At 39.3% G+C, this 16865-nt stretch overlaps 1 protein-coding gene across 7 annotated transcripts in view; it reads right to left on the reverse strand.

Annotated features, from left to right (window-relative positions):
• RAPGEF2 (Rap guanine nucleotide exchange factor 2) overlaps nucleotides 1-16865 on the reverse strand; it is a 211577-nt gene that overhangs the window by 143975 nt on the left and 50737 nt on the right. For 6 of the 7 annotated variants that reach the window (XM_031664190.1, XM_031664192.1, XM_021938903.2 and 3 more), the window contains exon 4: nucleotides 3604-3687. In XM_031664190.1, the coding sequence (XP_031520050.1) occupies nucleotides 3604-3687 (84 nt within the window). Of the gene's footprint in view, nucleotides 1-3603; nucleotides 3688-7513; nucleotides 7607-9020; nucleotides 9957-16865 lie in introns of those variants that run through there. The other variant, XM_021938907.2, reaches the window with a different exon arrangement.

Raw genomic sequence — 16865 nt, forward strand, 5'->3', positions numbered from 1 at the left:
ACAACATTCATAATCACTGAAACTGCTTGAAGTGGAGAAGAAGAGTAAGCAAGCTGTCAGTGATAGTCACATAGGAATTCATAAGCCCTACAAACCTTAACAAGGAACAACACTCACATCTGAACAACCAAAGTAAAAGTACATACCCAAACCACCCTCATCTATCTAGGAAGGTAACTAAAACAAAAGAAAAAAAATTAGAAAAACATAAAATGCTGACTTAAATGTCAACTGAGGGATTTCAATAAGGCTAATTAAATCTGGAAGCCAAATGACAGATTTTTCTGCCATATATATCCTCCTTTTCACTGGATGAAATCATGTGTCAAAACAATTTCATAAGAATTAGTCAAAAATATAAAAATGTTGTTCCAGATCTTTTGGTACTTTCAAGGTGAATTACCCGTCAAAACGAGTTGGCACTTTCAAGAGAATGCTCAGTTGACTTATTATATACTGATAACCAATTTCCAGGCTTACACGATAAAAACATAGGTTGAAGAATCATCTGTAAACTAGTTGTTTTATGAAACTGTACTGTCAGTAATACCTAATCCATATAGAACCTCAGTATTTTCTGGGAAGAGAAATATATATTGAATCACTAATGCCAATCTTCAGCATAACACCACTAAACTCTTTCTCATTAAAACAATCTCAGTCCTATTCCTAAGGCAACATCCCCAAAGGAAACAAACAACTTGGACAGTGCAAATGTCAGCAGGTGCAACATGAAGCAAAAACCTATAAATAGTACTGGCTTGTCATTCCGTCAGAACCGCCATTCCCTCTTTCACCCTATTAAAGTACTAACTGGCAAGCACTTGACATCCAGCCAGAAAAAGAGTAACTTATGTCATCTTTTAAAATAATTAGATACACAGTCCAATGTGCTCAAGAAATAAGTCTGAACTGCAAGTCCTCTTTTTTCTAGAATAGCAGTCTTTTGAACATTAAGTTCCCTTTCCAGAAGTTAGAACAAGCTGTTACTTGACTAGTTGATAACGGCTGGTAGTCAAGGACGACCACTACTGGCTTCTTCACTGTTCTAGGGCTTCGGTCTTATGCATTTAGTTTGTACAACAGACGTTGTATTAAGATGATGATAAAGTCACAATCAGTGTTCTTTTTAAGACATAAATTTCAAATTGCATTTGCTACAGCATTATTTATAATAAAATGTATCCTTTACAATTATTAACTAAATTGTGGAAAGTTCAAATAACTAAATGTTAAATTGGCATTAAAAGTTATAAAGAGGGCCGGGCGCGGTGGCTCAAGCCTGTAATCCCAGCACTTTGGGAGGCCGAGACGGGTGGATCACGAGGTCAGGAGATCGAGACCATCCTGGCTAACATGGTGAAACCCCGTCTCTACTAAAAAATACAAAAAAAAAAAAAAAACTAGCCGGGCGAGGTGGCGGGCGCCTGTAGTCCCAGCTACTCGGGAGGCTGAGGCAGGAGAATGGTGTGAACCCGGGAGGCGAAGCTTGCAGTGAGCTGAGATCCGGCCACTGCACTCCAGCCTGGGCAACAGACCGAGACTCCGTCTCAAAGAAAAAAAAAAAGTTATAAAGAGTAAACCTTTTTATGAAGAATTTTTAATATTATAAGGCAACATATATATTCTTTAACTGGAATAAGGAAGACATTAAATTGTATTTAAAGCATGATCTTAAACACAAGTATATAAGTGTAGAGAAAAAATACTATTAAAGAATTATTATCTTGGATGAGAGGATTTTAGCTGATAATGTTTCTTCTCTTTATTTTTGAAAATGTATATGGTAATTACTACTATTATGTTAAATTATATATAATTTTTAAAATATGCCAATGCTTAAATATTGTTTGCTAGCACCTTCTTTTAAGTTCAGAAATAGAGTCAGACAGAACCTCCAGAAAGGGACCAAATAGTAGGTCCTGAGTCTGAAGGAGTGGAAGAGCTTTACGATTCCAGTGGAGATATTCCTGCGGGAAACAGAATTCCTAGAATTATCAAAGCTAGCTCACAGGGTCACTCCAGGCTTTCGAGGCAGATTTCCAGCAGGTACAACCACCCTCCATCCTGTATTACCATAGTTTCCTCATTCATAAAATACAGGTAATAACTGTACCCACTTCAAAGGGGAGTTATGAAAGTATTTAATATACACAAAACATTTAAAATGGTGAATGGAAAATAATGTAAAAGCTTAGCTATTTTGTTATCGTTCTTTTATTACTATTATTTTTACTACTACAATTATTACTATCTCTATTACTACCGCCACCACCACATCATTTCCAAGACTATTACTCAGGAACAAGCAGGCAGTAGAGCTTCCCTCCCTCATGTGACCATTTTCCAAAGAGAATACGTTTGTCAATTTGACCTCAAAGAAGTAGAAGGGCAAAGAGGCATGAGAATCGCAGCCGAGATTATTTTTAATTAGATGCAATGTGCCTCTGGCACTCCTTCACTAGCACTCTGGCCACCAAAGGCCCATTCTACTCACGTCAGCTACCACACCCAGGCTGATCTTTCTCCACAGTGTAAAATTACCTCTCCTTGTTTCAGACTCTGACCTTTTATAAAAATTTGTTCACATCTTTCAAATAGATTCTTCATAAGAGCCTGACCCATTCAGAATATTTATCAACAAGACATTTGAATATTTTTATAGAAGAGCTAAGTGACAGAAAGGGGCAATCCCCGTACTTTAATAAATTTAGTCAATTCAAATAAAATATTTATTTAGTAATTTAAAATAAAAATACTTAAAAGTTTAAAACCTTTAGTAAAAATTATTTACTTGCGAAAAGTACATAGAAACATAACTAGTGAAACTCAGTAGCTGACACCCTTGGGGAACCTGAACCTAGGCAATCATGTATGCAACAGATGAGCCCTAACCCTTTCTGGCCACAGCTGGTTGGAAGACAGGAATACATCCGCCCCAACCCAGGCCAGTCAGATTGTATTCTGAGGAATTTAAAGACAATACCAGCACTGCAGTCAAACAATGTAAACATTAGGGACATAAGCCCTTAAGCGAGTAACATAAGGCCTTAAGTGAGTAGTCAGCACATACAAGTCAAAGACAGGCAGAAAGGAATCAACAGCCTTACAGAGCAGGTAGCCAATCTACAGACAAATGCAAAAATGAAAGGTCCTATGGTCTTGAGAAGCAAAAAATGCCAATGAAAGTCCCTGCCTCTCCATTTCTAGTCCCATGTGGTCTTAAAGAACTTTCTTTGCCTCTCTTTAAACGTTTATGAGACTGCCTGCTATACTCTTTAAGTTAGTCCTCCTTTATCTAAGCTATCTTGAACTGATTGTATTTCCTAGGAGCAAATGTGCCCTCAACACAGCTGACATAATCATGTAACAAATGCACATGTCATCAGTATGTTTTCTGTTCTTGCCCTTTGTTAAAGAGATTGGAACAGTGCATACAAAACAAAGTTATTTCTTAAAGATTCATGCATCAACACCCCAAAGTACTGTCTTGCTTTGTGTCAGCAGAAGAGGACACCGGAATAGACAAGAATTTTAGAACTCAATTCTGCAAAATAATTTCAAGCTTCATGGATAATCTGTTACAGAATGTCTATACGATACCTGCTTCTTGGAAGAAACATGGATTCCTTGATGAACACGGAACCAGAAAGAAGGATATACCAGCAGGTCCCAATATCATCGGGGCTGAAAAGAAACGGTAACAGAATCAGATTGTTACCTATAACAACAACAACAACAAAATTAAAACATATAGCACAAAGTACAGCACCCATATTACTTTTAAAATAATAAAGAACAATAGCATAAAACACATTCATAAAAATACCATTATTCAACGATTGAAATCATTTTTACAAATTACTTTATATCCCTGAAATACACAAAAGATAGTTATTAGTATATTTAAATGTTTCAAATGTTCCTTAGACCAACAGCACCTATCATTCTAAGTTTTATTTTTTACTTTTTTTGAACACGAAATACTTTCACTTGCTTCATAAAATGAAAAAATACCCAGAGCTATCAGTGAAACTTACTATTCCTAATCATTTTCCCTGTCTATCAAGTTCTCACATTTCTCCACTATTTCTTTGGTATTCTTTTAGAATTTATGTATATGCACACAATAATGGACATACATTCTTATCCTTCCCACCAACTTTTTTCTTTGTTACAGAAAAGATAGCACACTCTACACAGCTCTTTTCTTTTGCGATAACTCTTAGAGATCTTTTCACCAAAAGATAGCTTTCTTGAGCATTCTTTTTACTGCTGTAGAGCATTCCTTTCCATTGTATGGATGTGCCATATTTGACTCAAGCAACCCCCTACTGACAGTCATTTCCCATTGTTTTCAATATTACACAATTATATAAAAACAAATAAAAACTGCAATAGTAATTTTGTACATACAGTAGTAGCTGGAAGACAAAGTCCCAGAAGGGCAACTGTTGGGTCTAGGAGCACATACACAGTAATCTTGTTAGATACTGTCAAACTGTCCGCCACAGGCAGTTGGCGATGTATATGCCTACCTACTTCCCCACAACCTTACTAATATAGTTTGTCATAATTTAACAAATATTGACAAATTTTACGTGGAAGGCTTTTCTGGATGTTTAGAATATGTCGGGGAAAAACAACAAAAAGATCCCACCCTCATGGAGATTACATTCAAGTCTCATTGAGAAGACATCTGAGCAAAGGAGGTGAGTTAGCCACGTGGATCCTGAAGGGAGCAGCATTCCAGGCAACAGGCAGGGAGGATGGGGAGTGTGAGTGCAAAGGGCTGCCACTGCCATGCAAGGTCAGGGTGACTGAAGCGCTTCTGGATGTTTTGCCAATCCGCTTGGTGAAAATGGTATCTCAGTTTATTTTTCATTTGTTTTTCTTATAAGACCATCTTTTTTATGTTCATGAGTCATTTCTGTTTCTTTTTTGTAAAATCACTTCCTAACTTTTAACTAAGTCTCTAATTAATTACTCTAAGTCTCTAATTAATTGTGAGGGTTTTTTTTTTTTTTTTTTCCCGGCTGGGTGTGGTGGCTCACGCCTATAATCCCAGCACTTTGGGAGGCTGAGGCAGGTGGATCACCTGAGGTCAGGAGTTCAAGACCAGCCTGGCCAACATGGTGAAACCCCGTCACTACTAAAAATACAAAAAAATTAGCAACGGTGGTGGCTCACACCTGTAATTCCAGCTGCTTGGGAGGCTGAAGCAGGAGAATTGCTTGAACCCAGGAGGTGGAGGTTGCAGTGAGCCGAGATTGGGTTACTGCACTCCATCCTGGGTGGACATGGCGAGAGATTCTGCCTTAAAAAAAAAAAAAAAAATTGTGAGATTTTTTTCTAGACGTACTTTACAAAAACTGGCCTTTTGAAAACATAAGCTGTGAATATCTTTTCTCCCAGTTTGCTGTTTACCCTTGGACTTGGTTTATGGTGCCTTCTGCCATGAATAAGTTATTTTATCGTATATAGTCAATTGCATCAAATTTATTAGTTAGGACACAAACTCAGCTACTATTAAAAAATCTAAACATAGCAATGGCATAACATAACCAAGGAGGAAGTTCATTATTCTCTCATACACAAAATAGTGTGAACATGAGAAGTCCAAGACTGATAAGGTGTTTCCATGATATTGGGAAGCCACACTCCTTCTGTTTTGTGGTTCAGCCGTCCTCAACCCATGGCTTCCATCTCATATTCTAGGGTGGCATCTCATCCACCACATCCACGCTCCAGCCAGGGGGAGGAGTAGAAAGGAGGCACAGAGCATACCCCTTTTCTTTCAAGAGCACAACGTGGACGCTGCATACTACGCTCCTCTCAGATCCCCGTGAACCACATGCACGTTGCAAGGGAGTCTTCAGCAATTTCTGCCAAGTCCCTGCTTTGTCTGGTTTCTATATTATGTCATGAAAAAGTTTTTAGAAGACACTAAATTCTATTTACAACTCTGAATAGTTACATCACTTAATAATGTCAATCTCTATCGCCTTATCATTTTCACTGTGCTATCTGCTTCCAAAGTGAATCAGCAGTTGAACATCTTTCCCCGCAAGTCCATTCTTCACCAAATTCATGACTACTTAGCTCAATAGCAATGCCTCAAGAAAACATAAAGGAAAAGCATTGTTAAAGAGTTTCATGTGAATGCAGAACCATAAAAATAAAATGATTTCTCAAGTGAAAATGCAAAGTACTTCAAAGAGTAATTCATATTTTTGTCTCCCCAGTTTTTAATCAGTAGCTCTTGCAACCAGCAATCATTCGTCTGGTTTGTGAAAAAAACTTATCTGCCCTTATTAAGATGACAGCATTACTCTTAAATTCTGAATTATGCCAAGTAAAAATGTTATTCCAGACTCAAAACTAGTTTAATAATTTTTAAATAACAAATGGTGAAACATTAAAACAGAAAGCGGGAAAAAAAATACTCTGTAAACTTTTTAAAATCTGTTTTTACAATGTTCCCTTTATCACAAAAAAGGTTGGCCCAAGGAAATAAAATCTAGAGAAATAGGAAATTAAGGTAGATCGTCACTTCCTAACTATGTGACCTGGGGCAAGTTACTAGAGCTGCTGCAAGGATTAAATGAGCAGTGATCATTAAATGCATATAATTATTCAGTGACAATAGCGTTAACATGTTAGAAAGTACAATAAATGGCACCATGATCTAGATTATCTGTGACAGAGAGAAATAACAAACATTAGCTGGCTTTTCAATTATTTCATGTCTGTCAACTCTGAAGGCAAAAATAATAAGGACAAATTAAGTACAAGCCTTATAAACTCAGCTCTCCTGGCACTGATAATAAAACACACATGAAGTGAAAGACAACTGATGTTCAAAGTCGATCAAATACTGTGGCAGTGAATGCTCTAGCATCCTTAACACCTATCGATTAGCCTGTGTTTAGGGTTGACTCTTTATATCAGGAAATCCATGGTAAAGATCTAAGGATGTGAAGGTAAGTGGTAATCTCTAACACTCATTACAATTTTGTTTATCTGATAGACAGGCTGTTGCTCTACATTCCCCAAAGAATCCAAAGTTAACTTGCAAGAGTTATGTTTGCTTTAGTAGGCATCTGCAGAGAATGACCATTCAATCAACATTTATTAAATTCAGTGAGCATTTACCACACGCCAGGCCCCATATGATAAGCAAAATTTTTTGAGTTGTCTCTTCTAAGGATTCAGGTTTTCAAAAAGTAAGTTAATTAAAAGTAAGAACACATAGTTAAGGAATGTAAGAATACAAAAAAAAACAGTGAATCTTATTTTACAGATGTTCTGGAAATAGTTGTAAGCTAGAAAAACCCCTCTCCTCTCCTCCTATCCATCCCCTACAGAATTTATGTTTAGTTCCTGTTATGCAAATTCCTTGCTGTGAGGTGTCAGCATCAAAAATCTGTTTTATTTAGTCTTACTTGTCTAGGAAATTCCCCTTACTTTATTAGAAAGCACTGTACTAACCACGCTTACTCTTTTCACTTACAATTATGCCTCAGGCAGACGGTGTTTCTGTGTGGGGTACAACGTGCTTCCTTTCAAGGTCTGCAAACACTTCCTTTCCACAGTGCAGCTGTTACTGGAGGGTTTTTACACGTGTATGTAAAAATGGAAAAGTGATTTTTTTTTAAGAAAAATGAAACTAAAATTATTAAAATAATACTTAGTAGTTGCAGCAGCAAATTGTTCAGTAGTTAAAGGGTATGCAAATTGAGACCTCACTTCCAGGCAATGAAGCTGGTTAAGAGAAGACTGACAATGACAATACAGACGGTGCCCAACTTCCAATGATCCGACAAGCTTTTCGTCTTTACGACACGCTCAACTTCGAGTACCACAACGATTCTGCTTTTCACTTTCAGTACAATATTCAATAAATTACATGAGGTACTCAACAGTTTGTTATAAAACAGGCTTTGTGTTAAAAGATCCTGCCCAACTGTAGGCTAATGTAAGCGTTCTGAGCATGTTTCTGGTAGGCTAAGTGTATGTGTCGTTCTCACACTGCTACAAAGAACTACCTGGGACTGGGTAACTTGAAAAGAGGTTTAATTGGCTGACGGTTCTGCAGGCTGTACAGGAAGCATGACTGGGAGACCTCAGGAAACTTACAATAATGGGGAAGGGGAAGGGGAAGGAAGTATGTCCTACCATGGCGGAGCAGGAAAGAGAGCAAAGAGGGAAGTGCTACACACGTTTAAATAACCAGATCTCATGAGCACTCATCCACTATCATGGGAACAGCAAGGGGGAAATCTGCCCCCATGATCCCATCACCTCCCACCAGGTCCCTCTCCCAACACTAGGGACAACAATTTGACATGAGATTTGGGTGTGGACACAGAGCCAAACCGTATCATTAGGCTGAGCAATGATGTTCAGTAGGCTTGGTACATTCACTGCATTTTGACTTAGGATATTTTCAACATATAGTGGGTTTATTGGGATGTAACCACATTGGAGTAGGTGTAGTGGTAGATAACAAACATCTAAGACTAACACTGAGATTCTATTCTATCCAGTAGTTCTCAAGCCTTGATGTGCAAGTGAATCAACTAAGATGTTAATTTAAAATGCATCTATCCCACCCAATTTCTGATCATTAGGTAGGAGATCCATCAAAGTGACTTTTAATCAAATATCCCAGATGATTCTTACGTATGGGGCTGGCCAACTCTGAAAAACTTTCAGAAAAATGGTCTCGATATGAAGTCCCAAGAGGAACAAATGGCAGGAAAAAAAAGTACAACTCTATCAATATCCATGCAACTAGGTACATGCATTGTATTAATCAGTGCTATTTTAATTTTTCCTCAAATAATTTTTTAAAAAATTATGAGCAAAGCAGCTCCCTCAAGTGTTGCTGAAATGCCAAAGCTTAACCCTGAAAGAACCCTGACTGAGGATTTCCAAATAACCTGACACCACCAGTACTGGGCAAAAAAAAAGAAATCTGAAGACTAAAGAGGTTTGTATAGGAAAGCAGTACTTACAAGTCTCTCTAATCAGGAGAATTCACGCTTAGAGAAGACCTAATCCTTCTTAGAATCTCAGAATTTGATCGCAGGATGATGAGCTAGGAACCACAATGGACAACTGATTTGATTTCAATACATCTCATCCTACAATGGACGAAACGGAACTCACAAAAGCCCTGGTATATAATGAGAAACTCTAAAAGGCTCCGATTTCTGTTTTTCATCAACAGGAAGGAAATTAACAAGGCCAAATAAATACAGACCATTATAAAATGATCAGTTCACCTTCCAGACAGACAGAAAGCTGTAAACAGACAGAAAGCCTCTGGGGCAATCAGAACTGTATGATCCCCGCTGAGCATTACCCCAAATCTAAACCAAGAAAAATGGGCATGAGGGAAATACTTGATCTGACTCCCTCTCCTCTCCCACCTTCCTTCCTACTACCCCTCAACATAACCCACTGCTCCTGTCTGGCTGCTTTCCTTCTGTTCCTTCCAACTGTGCCACACTGTTCAGGATGTTTACCTCTCTCCATCTACCCTCTGCATCACACTGTACCTTAAGAGATGGCTCAAAAACTACTACTTTAAGGAAATCTTCTCACTGTTTTCCAAACTCTAGAATACTTAGCCCATCTAATTTCATCGTTTTATGTTTGTCTGTAATGATTTCTTATTCCTGATCATCTTCTTCCAACTACAATGAACTTCCTTTCAGGGCAGGAACGTTCATGCCTAGGAGAAGCTGGGCAACATTTCAGTGATCATTTGCTCAGGTAAATCAGATCAGATGACATCCTTCTGATGAACCCCATGGTCCTTCGCAGGAGAAGGTCCAACCTCCCTGGCAGAGTCCATGAAGGAAGCAGGAAAAGGCTGTGCAAAGAGCACAGGTTCCAGAGTGCAGGTTCTGGAGCACAGATTCCTTCTTCCACACCAGCCACGTGATCCTGGTAAAGTCAAATTCTGAGACTTTAGTTGCTCAACTGCAAAATGCAAGACATTGATACCTTCTTCACAGAGCTCCTTTTATATAATGAAACAATATATATGCAGTACCTTGTATGATGGGTACAAAAAATACTAGTTCTCTTCATCTCCTTTCCTCTCTTAGCATCGTCTCTGAAAGGACCAACCTACAGTTTTGCTTTCTGCTCGCAACCCCAACATTCCTTATGCTGAAAACTTCATCCTGTTCAGCCGAGCCACACATTTTTTTTCCCACCTATGCCACAAAGGTTTCGGACAAACCTGCTGTCTAGCTTCTAAATAGTATATTTTCTCTTGTAAATGTATTACTCATCCTTCTAGTTCCAGATTAACTATCACCTCCTCTGAGAAGTGTTTTGGTATATTCCAAGGAAAGTGAGTCATTTTCTTCCAGCTTCCCAGTGCCCTGTGTACATGTTCACGTGAAGCAGGTGCCAGTGTCAATAATTACTCACAGTAGGAGTTTCTCCTCGGTAGTTTTTAAACTCCTCTAACTCTTAAGTACCCCCAATATATACACTATATAATACCTGACTGGCACTCAAATATTTTCTTAATAAGTAAATTAATGAACGGAGTAGACAGGAACCCAGGTAAGGTATTAAAGTGCTTGAAAGTCAAAGATGTAAACTTCAGTTTACCAGTAAATGGAAACATGGAGCCACCATCTAAGCGCCTCCTTGGCAATATCCTAGAGATCCACAAGGTGGCACTCTCTCCATGGGAAAGAGCTGTGTGTGCTGCTCCACATTCTCATTTAAGGAAGCCACCAGTAAACGCAAGTGATCAAGTTGAAGTTGACAAGGGAATTGAAAGAACAAAAAACTACTAAGCCTGAAGAAAACTGATTAAATCAGCAAAGACAATTATTAGAGGGCAAGAAAGTAACTGTGAAAATGCTACTTCATTCAGCTGTTAATACAAGAGGAAAACTTAACTGAGGCACAGTCAGTCAAAAAGGCTGCTCATGGCTGCAGGCACAGTGGCTCACGCCTGTAATCCCAGCACTTTAGGAGGCAGAGGTGGGTGGATTACCTGAGGTCAGGAGTTTGATAACTGCCTGGCCAACATGGTGAAACCCTGTCTCTACTAAAAATACAAAAATTAGCCGGGCATGGTGGCAGGCGCCTGTAGTCCCAACTACTGGGTAGGCTGAGGCAAGAGAATCTCTTGAACCCAGAAGGTGGAGGTTGCAGTGAGCCAAGATCATGCCACTGCACTCCAGTCTGGGCAACAACAGCAAAACTCCGTCGTAAAAAAAAAAAAAAGAAGAAAGAAAAGCCAAGGGAGACTGACAAGGAGAGAGAAGATTCTGAGTTGAAACAAAACAGAGTGGTAGGCATTGCGGAGGTGGCTGTGGGCAAAGGATGCCAAGCCTAGCAGACCATCGTCTCAAAACAAGACTCCCAACAGTCACAAACATGGCCATCTAAGTTTGGAGGGGGTGGTTTGGGGAGTGGAGAAGCAATAAACAGAAACAGAAAGAATGGTGCCCATGCAAAATCTAAGCAATCTGGAACCAGAAGTTAGTGCTTTCCCAGATGATCCTGACAAAATATGGAACAAGGAGGGTGTATGGGCTACAAGAAGAGACTCCTCCCACTTTAGCAGATCAAATGCAATATGGCCAAGCCTGAAGCGGCCCAGGGGAGTGAGGAAGCTCCTCTGAATACTTCATATGGGCAGCATTAACAAGGTCATTAAAACAAAGAAGCAAAAAGATGGCAATTGTTTTGTGAATAAGAATAGGTAAGATGAGCACTGGCAAAATGTCCAGAAATAGTGGCTGAGCTTACCACATGACACAGCTATCTCAGACAGGTTCGGCACAACTGAGAACCACAGATAGCATCAAATACTAATTTTGGTGCTATTTTAGAAAGGTCACTTTATACTATCCAGGATGTAATACCACACAGTATCACATTCAAAAAACAAGGCTGTTGGCATCTGGAGAAAAGGAGACAGGAATCATCATCTAGGGCTATTGATCCCATGCCTATAAAACAAGAAAAAATGGAATAAAATGAAGACTAAGAAAGGTTCCAATAACTACGTGGGGACCACAAGGAATTCCACAGGGCCAGCCACCCGTGACCAAAAAACAGAAAAAACACCTTTATTTTCCTGTATCTGCTGTCTCACCAACACCATCCAACCAAAAGATAAAGGGACATCTTCCCAAGCTTCTCCCTCTTCACGGCCTGTCATGACATTCTGCGGGTTCCCCCTCCCAAGTCTCTATCGAAGCCCTTTGCTAAAGTTCAGGGTCCCATTTGTGCTCACCTACACTGCTGTTATTACAGACTTCTGGCCAGCTTAGACTCACGCTCTCAAATATACGATTACGCCAAAAAAAAAAAAAAAAAAAAAAAAAAACCACAGTGAAAATTACTTATTTATGACAAATTATCATCTATCCCTTTATAGGCATCCAGCAGACAGTTGAGATCAGAGGTTTTCAATATCAACAGCCCTTGGGATTTCAAGGCGTCCAAACCTCTTTCAACTATAATAGCTACTGCTGTTGGGCTGAACAGGATTTTCTATGAACAAAGTGTTCCACGGCTTCAAAAAAATACGTTCTAACAATGGCCACCTTCCAATACACAGATGGCTTTCCAGATACACAGTAATTTTAATCTTTTTCACAAATACATTACATCATTTTTCTTACTGGATTTATTACAGTTTAAAAATTATTTGTATATTTTTACTCCTCTCATGGAGCTCTGAGCTATAAGCTGATAGAAAAATGCTTCATTATTTATTTTTGTATAGCCAAATGGCACAAAGCAAGCTCACTAGATAAATTAATGCAACACAGCACAGTAAACAACCCTAACAATGATATCAAGTCAAAAGAAATATAAAGTGCATGTACCAAAACATGAAGTATACGCCAAATTTCAGGAGTCCTAACAAGAGTTAAGGGCTTTGGTATTTCCATTTTCCACTGTTGGAATACTGATACATTATTATAAAATGAGCTATATGTAAATATATCAATTATAAATTCCCACAATAAGAAAACAAATGACATTTTTAAAGTTGAGGGTAATTTTTATTCTATTTCTTTTTTTTTTTTTTTTTTTTTTTGAGATGGAGTCTGGCTCTGTCGCCCAGGCTGGAGTGCAGTGGCCCGATCTCAGCTCACTGCAAGCTCTGCCTCCCGGGTTTATGCCATTCTCCTGCCTCAGCCTCCCGAGTAGCTGGGACTACAGGCGCCCGCCACCTCGCCCGGCTAGGTTTTTTTTTTGTATTTGTTAGTAGAGACGGGGTTTCACCGTGTTCGCCAGGATGGTCTCGATCTCCTGACCTTGTGATCCGCCCGTCTCGGCCTCCCAAAGTGCTGGGATTACAGGCTTGAGCCACCGCGCCCGGCCTATTCTATTTCTTATAAGTTCTAAATTGTGAGGAAATTACTTCATTTATAATTAAAAACTCTGAAGAAAGAAAACACCATTTTAAGATTTTCAAAAAATCCTTATTTTCTAATCAACAGCAATTCACTCACAAGGAATTGCAACCAACAAACAGGAAAAGTCAGTAAGATCAATAAGAACTCTGAAAACTGATGAAAATATTAAAGATATTTCATCTTTATACTGAAAATACAGGGGAGACAGCAGACATCCTTTTTTTTTTTTAACTAGCAATGTAAACTACCAAAGAACCAATAAAGCCAGATATTCTATAGGCTCATTAATATCATCTTTTTTTTCATTATTTATTATTTTTATTATTGTTTTTGAGACAGGGTCTCACTGTCGCCCAGGCTGGAGTGCAGTGGTACACTCTTGGCTCACTGCAACCTCCACCTCTCAGGCTCAAGCGACCTTCCCACCTCATCCTCCCGAGTAGCACTGGGACCACAGGGGTGCACTGGAGTCCCAGCACTGGCCAAGTTTTGTATTTTTTTAGAGATGGGGTCGTGCCATTTTGCCCAGGCTGGTCTTGAACTCCTGGGCTCAAGTGATCCACCCACCTCAGCATCCCAAGGTGCTGGGATTACAGGCATGAGTCACTGTGCCTGGCACAATCTTAAATTTATGAAATTCATTTTTAAAATGAAAGGAAGGAATGAAACACTGGGAGTTATAAAGCTATTCAATAAACGATAAATGATAGGAAAAACACCAAACAAACTATATATAGATATATATAGAGAGAGATTACAATACATCAAATCGATGAGTCAGCTATACTGAGGGTAAAAAAATAGATCCAAGGGCTCAAGGAACAATTTATCACATTTAAAAGAATCTGAAAATTTGACTCCTTTGGAAACGACTACTGGGTTACGAAATTAATTTGCAAATGTGTCTTTTAGATTCATATGCTGCAATTTCATCTTCACAAGAAAACTGTTCCTCATCTAGTGTCACCTGGGTCTAGAAAAATTAAAGGTAACTTATACACACCCAGAGACAGAGTCAAATTCAAGGCTAAATCTGCCTAACTTCACTATAGGAGTCCCTACAGCAAGAAACCGCAACAACACTGCAAAACACTTGACAGCACCACTAACCCTCACATCAGAAAGGATATAAAAAGCAAGCTGTATTTTTCTCCTATACCTTACCCTAAACAGCTTTTATTCACTAAGCAGTTTCATAGAACATTGACACAAAGAATTCAACACCTGATGATGTGTAACCAGCCATTTTATTAGAAAGTTAGACCATAATGAAGGTCTTTATCTACAGATCAAAGGAGTTCCTTCTTTTGAATAGAGAATTGAAAAAATAAATAAATAAATAACCATCAGGAACAGACTAAATGCAAATTTCCACTGCAGGCATGAGAAGGCAAACCTGAAACATAAACATAGTCCCTACCCTCGTGAAGATTACAGATTAATTGTATTTTTAACAATGTTTTCATTTAAATACTCTTCTGTTCAACATAAAAATAAAACATTTTCATGTTAAAATAGTAATATAAAAATATCATTGTCAAGAAGCCTTAAAGGATCTCCATATGTATATGATGAAACAGTCTTTCTTAAGTATCTGTGTGGGCACGGGTGTGCGTGTGCCTGAATTCTCATACTTACATACAAGCGAGGTGGTTGAGCACCTGTGTCCTACAATTCCATGCAAAGGCTAAGTCTTTAAAGACACCATTTTTTTCAAATACATTAAAACCTTTGGTTTCACTTTTTTTGGGGGACGGCGGGGGGGACAGGGTCTCAGTTGCCCAGGCGTGATCTCAGCTCACTGCAAACCCTGCTGCTGGGGCTCAAGCAATTCTCGTGGCTCAGCCTCCCAAGTAGCTGGGATTACAGGCTCATGCCACCAAGCCAGGCTAATTTTTGTATTTTTAGTAGAGACGAGGTTTCACCATGTTGCCCAGGCTTGTCTCGAACTCCTGGCCTCAAGTGATCCGCCCGCCTCAGCCTCCCAAAGTGCTGGGATTACAGGTGCGAGCCACCACATCCAGCCACCATTTTCTTTATGTACACATATAAGCATAATAAAATTAGGACAGAAAAATACTCAAAATGGTGGTTACATCTTGCTGGGTAAAAACAGAAGAGGCCAGGCGCTGTGGCTCACGCCTGTAATCCCAGCACTTTCGGAGGCCAAGGTGGGTGGATCACTTGAGGTCAGGAGTTTGACATCAGTCTGGCCAATACGGCGAAACCCCAGCTCTACTAAAACTACAAAAATTAGCCAGGCGTGGTGGCACATGCCTGTAATTCCAGCTACTCGGGAGGCAGAGGCACGAGAATGGCTTAAACCAGTGAGGTGGAGGTTGCAGTGAGCCGAGAGAGTGCCACTGCACTCCAGCCTGTGGAACAGAGCTAGACTCTGTCTCAAGAAAAAAATAATAATAATAAAGAAAGAAGATCTGCAGTATTTTGCTACCTGGGGTAGGGGTGGGGGGCTATAAAAATGATCTAAGTAGTAGATTAGTGCTTTTGTAATAATTTTAAAACAATTTACTGTGATGTAAAATAAAATAAAATCTTGGTCACATCAGGAAGGAAAAAAAATAGTGTAATAATTGGATATGAGTAGGAGAGGCAAAGGAGAAGCTTCAGGATGGAAGGCATCCATAGCACACTTAGGGTCAGGCTTACGGTCTCAGAAATGAGGCAGGAAGAAGAGGCTGAAGATACAAACGAGAACAGAAATAACTCCATCATACAGGCAAAAAGACATCCCTTCCTCCTAGAGACAGGAGTGGGACAAGAGGTAAATGCAGATACAGATAAATTAGGGTACTTGAGACCAGAAAGCAAACTTGAGGCAGAGTTAGCTGGAGGAGGTGTGGGAGAGCAGAAAGGCTACAGAGACAGATGAGCACCCTCACAGAGCAGTGGGAACAGCTGCTGTGAAAACAGAAAGCCAAGTCAACAACTGCAAAGACTGCTAAAAGCAACAAGAGCTCAGCAGAGGCCTGCAGTTCTAAATTGCACATTTACAGATTTAAATGAAAATGCTTTAAAAGACCCAATAGGTCTCAATGCAGCTCTTTTATGGAGAACAATTTTCTCTCCTGGAATAGAGCGAGATAACCCCCTTACAAAGTGCTATGAAAACTCCTTTGGAAACCAAAGCATTCAGTCAGATGTATGTGGCAAACAGGCAATGAGGTGCACAGTTACACTTATCATGTGGGCGTGTGTGTGTGGACACTTAAACTTTTGCAGTGGTTGAATTTCTGATCCAAAGGTTTTGAGCACGTTAAATGTAATTATATATTAAACGGTATTTCCGTTTCACTTCACTATCTGTGAAGATGGCTGGCCTTAAGTAAAAACTAAAACAGATCAGTTTCCATACTGTACTATAAGACAGCCCTAGATTCGAATAATTTTTCCAGAGAACAAATTCCCAACTTCTTATTGGCGATATGC

This window comes from Papio anubis, chromosome 3 (assembly GCF_008728515.1).
Source record: "Papio anubis isolate 15944 chromosome 3, Panubis1.0, whole genome shotgun sequence".
Classification (NCBI taxonomy): Eukaryota; Metazoa; Chordata; class Mammalia; order Primates; family Cercopithecidae; genus Papio; species Papio anubis.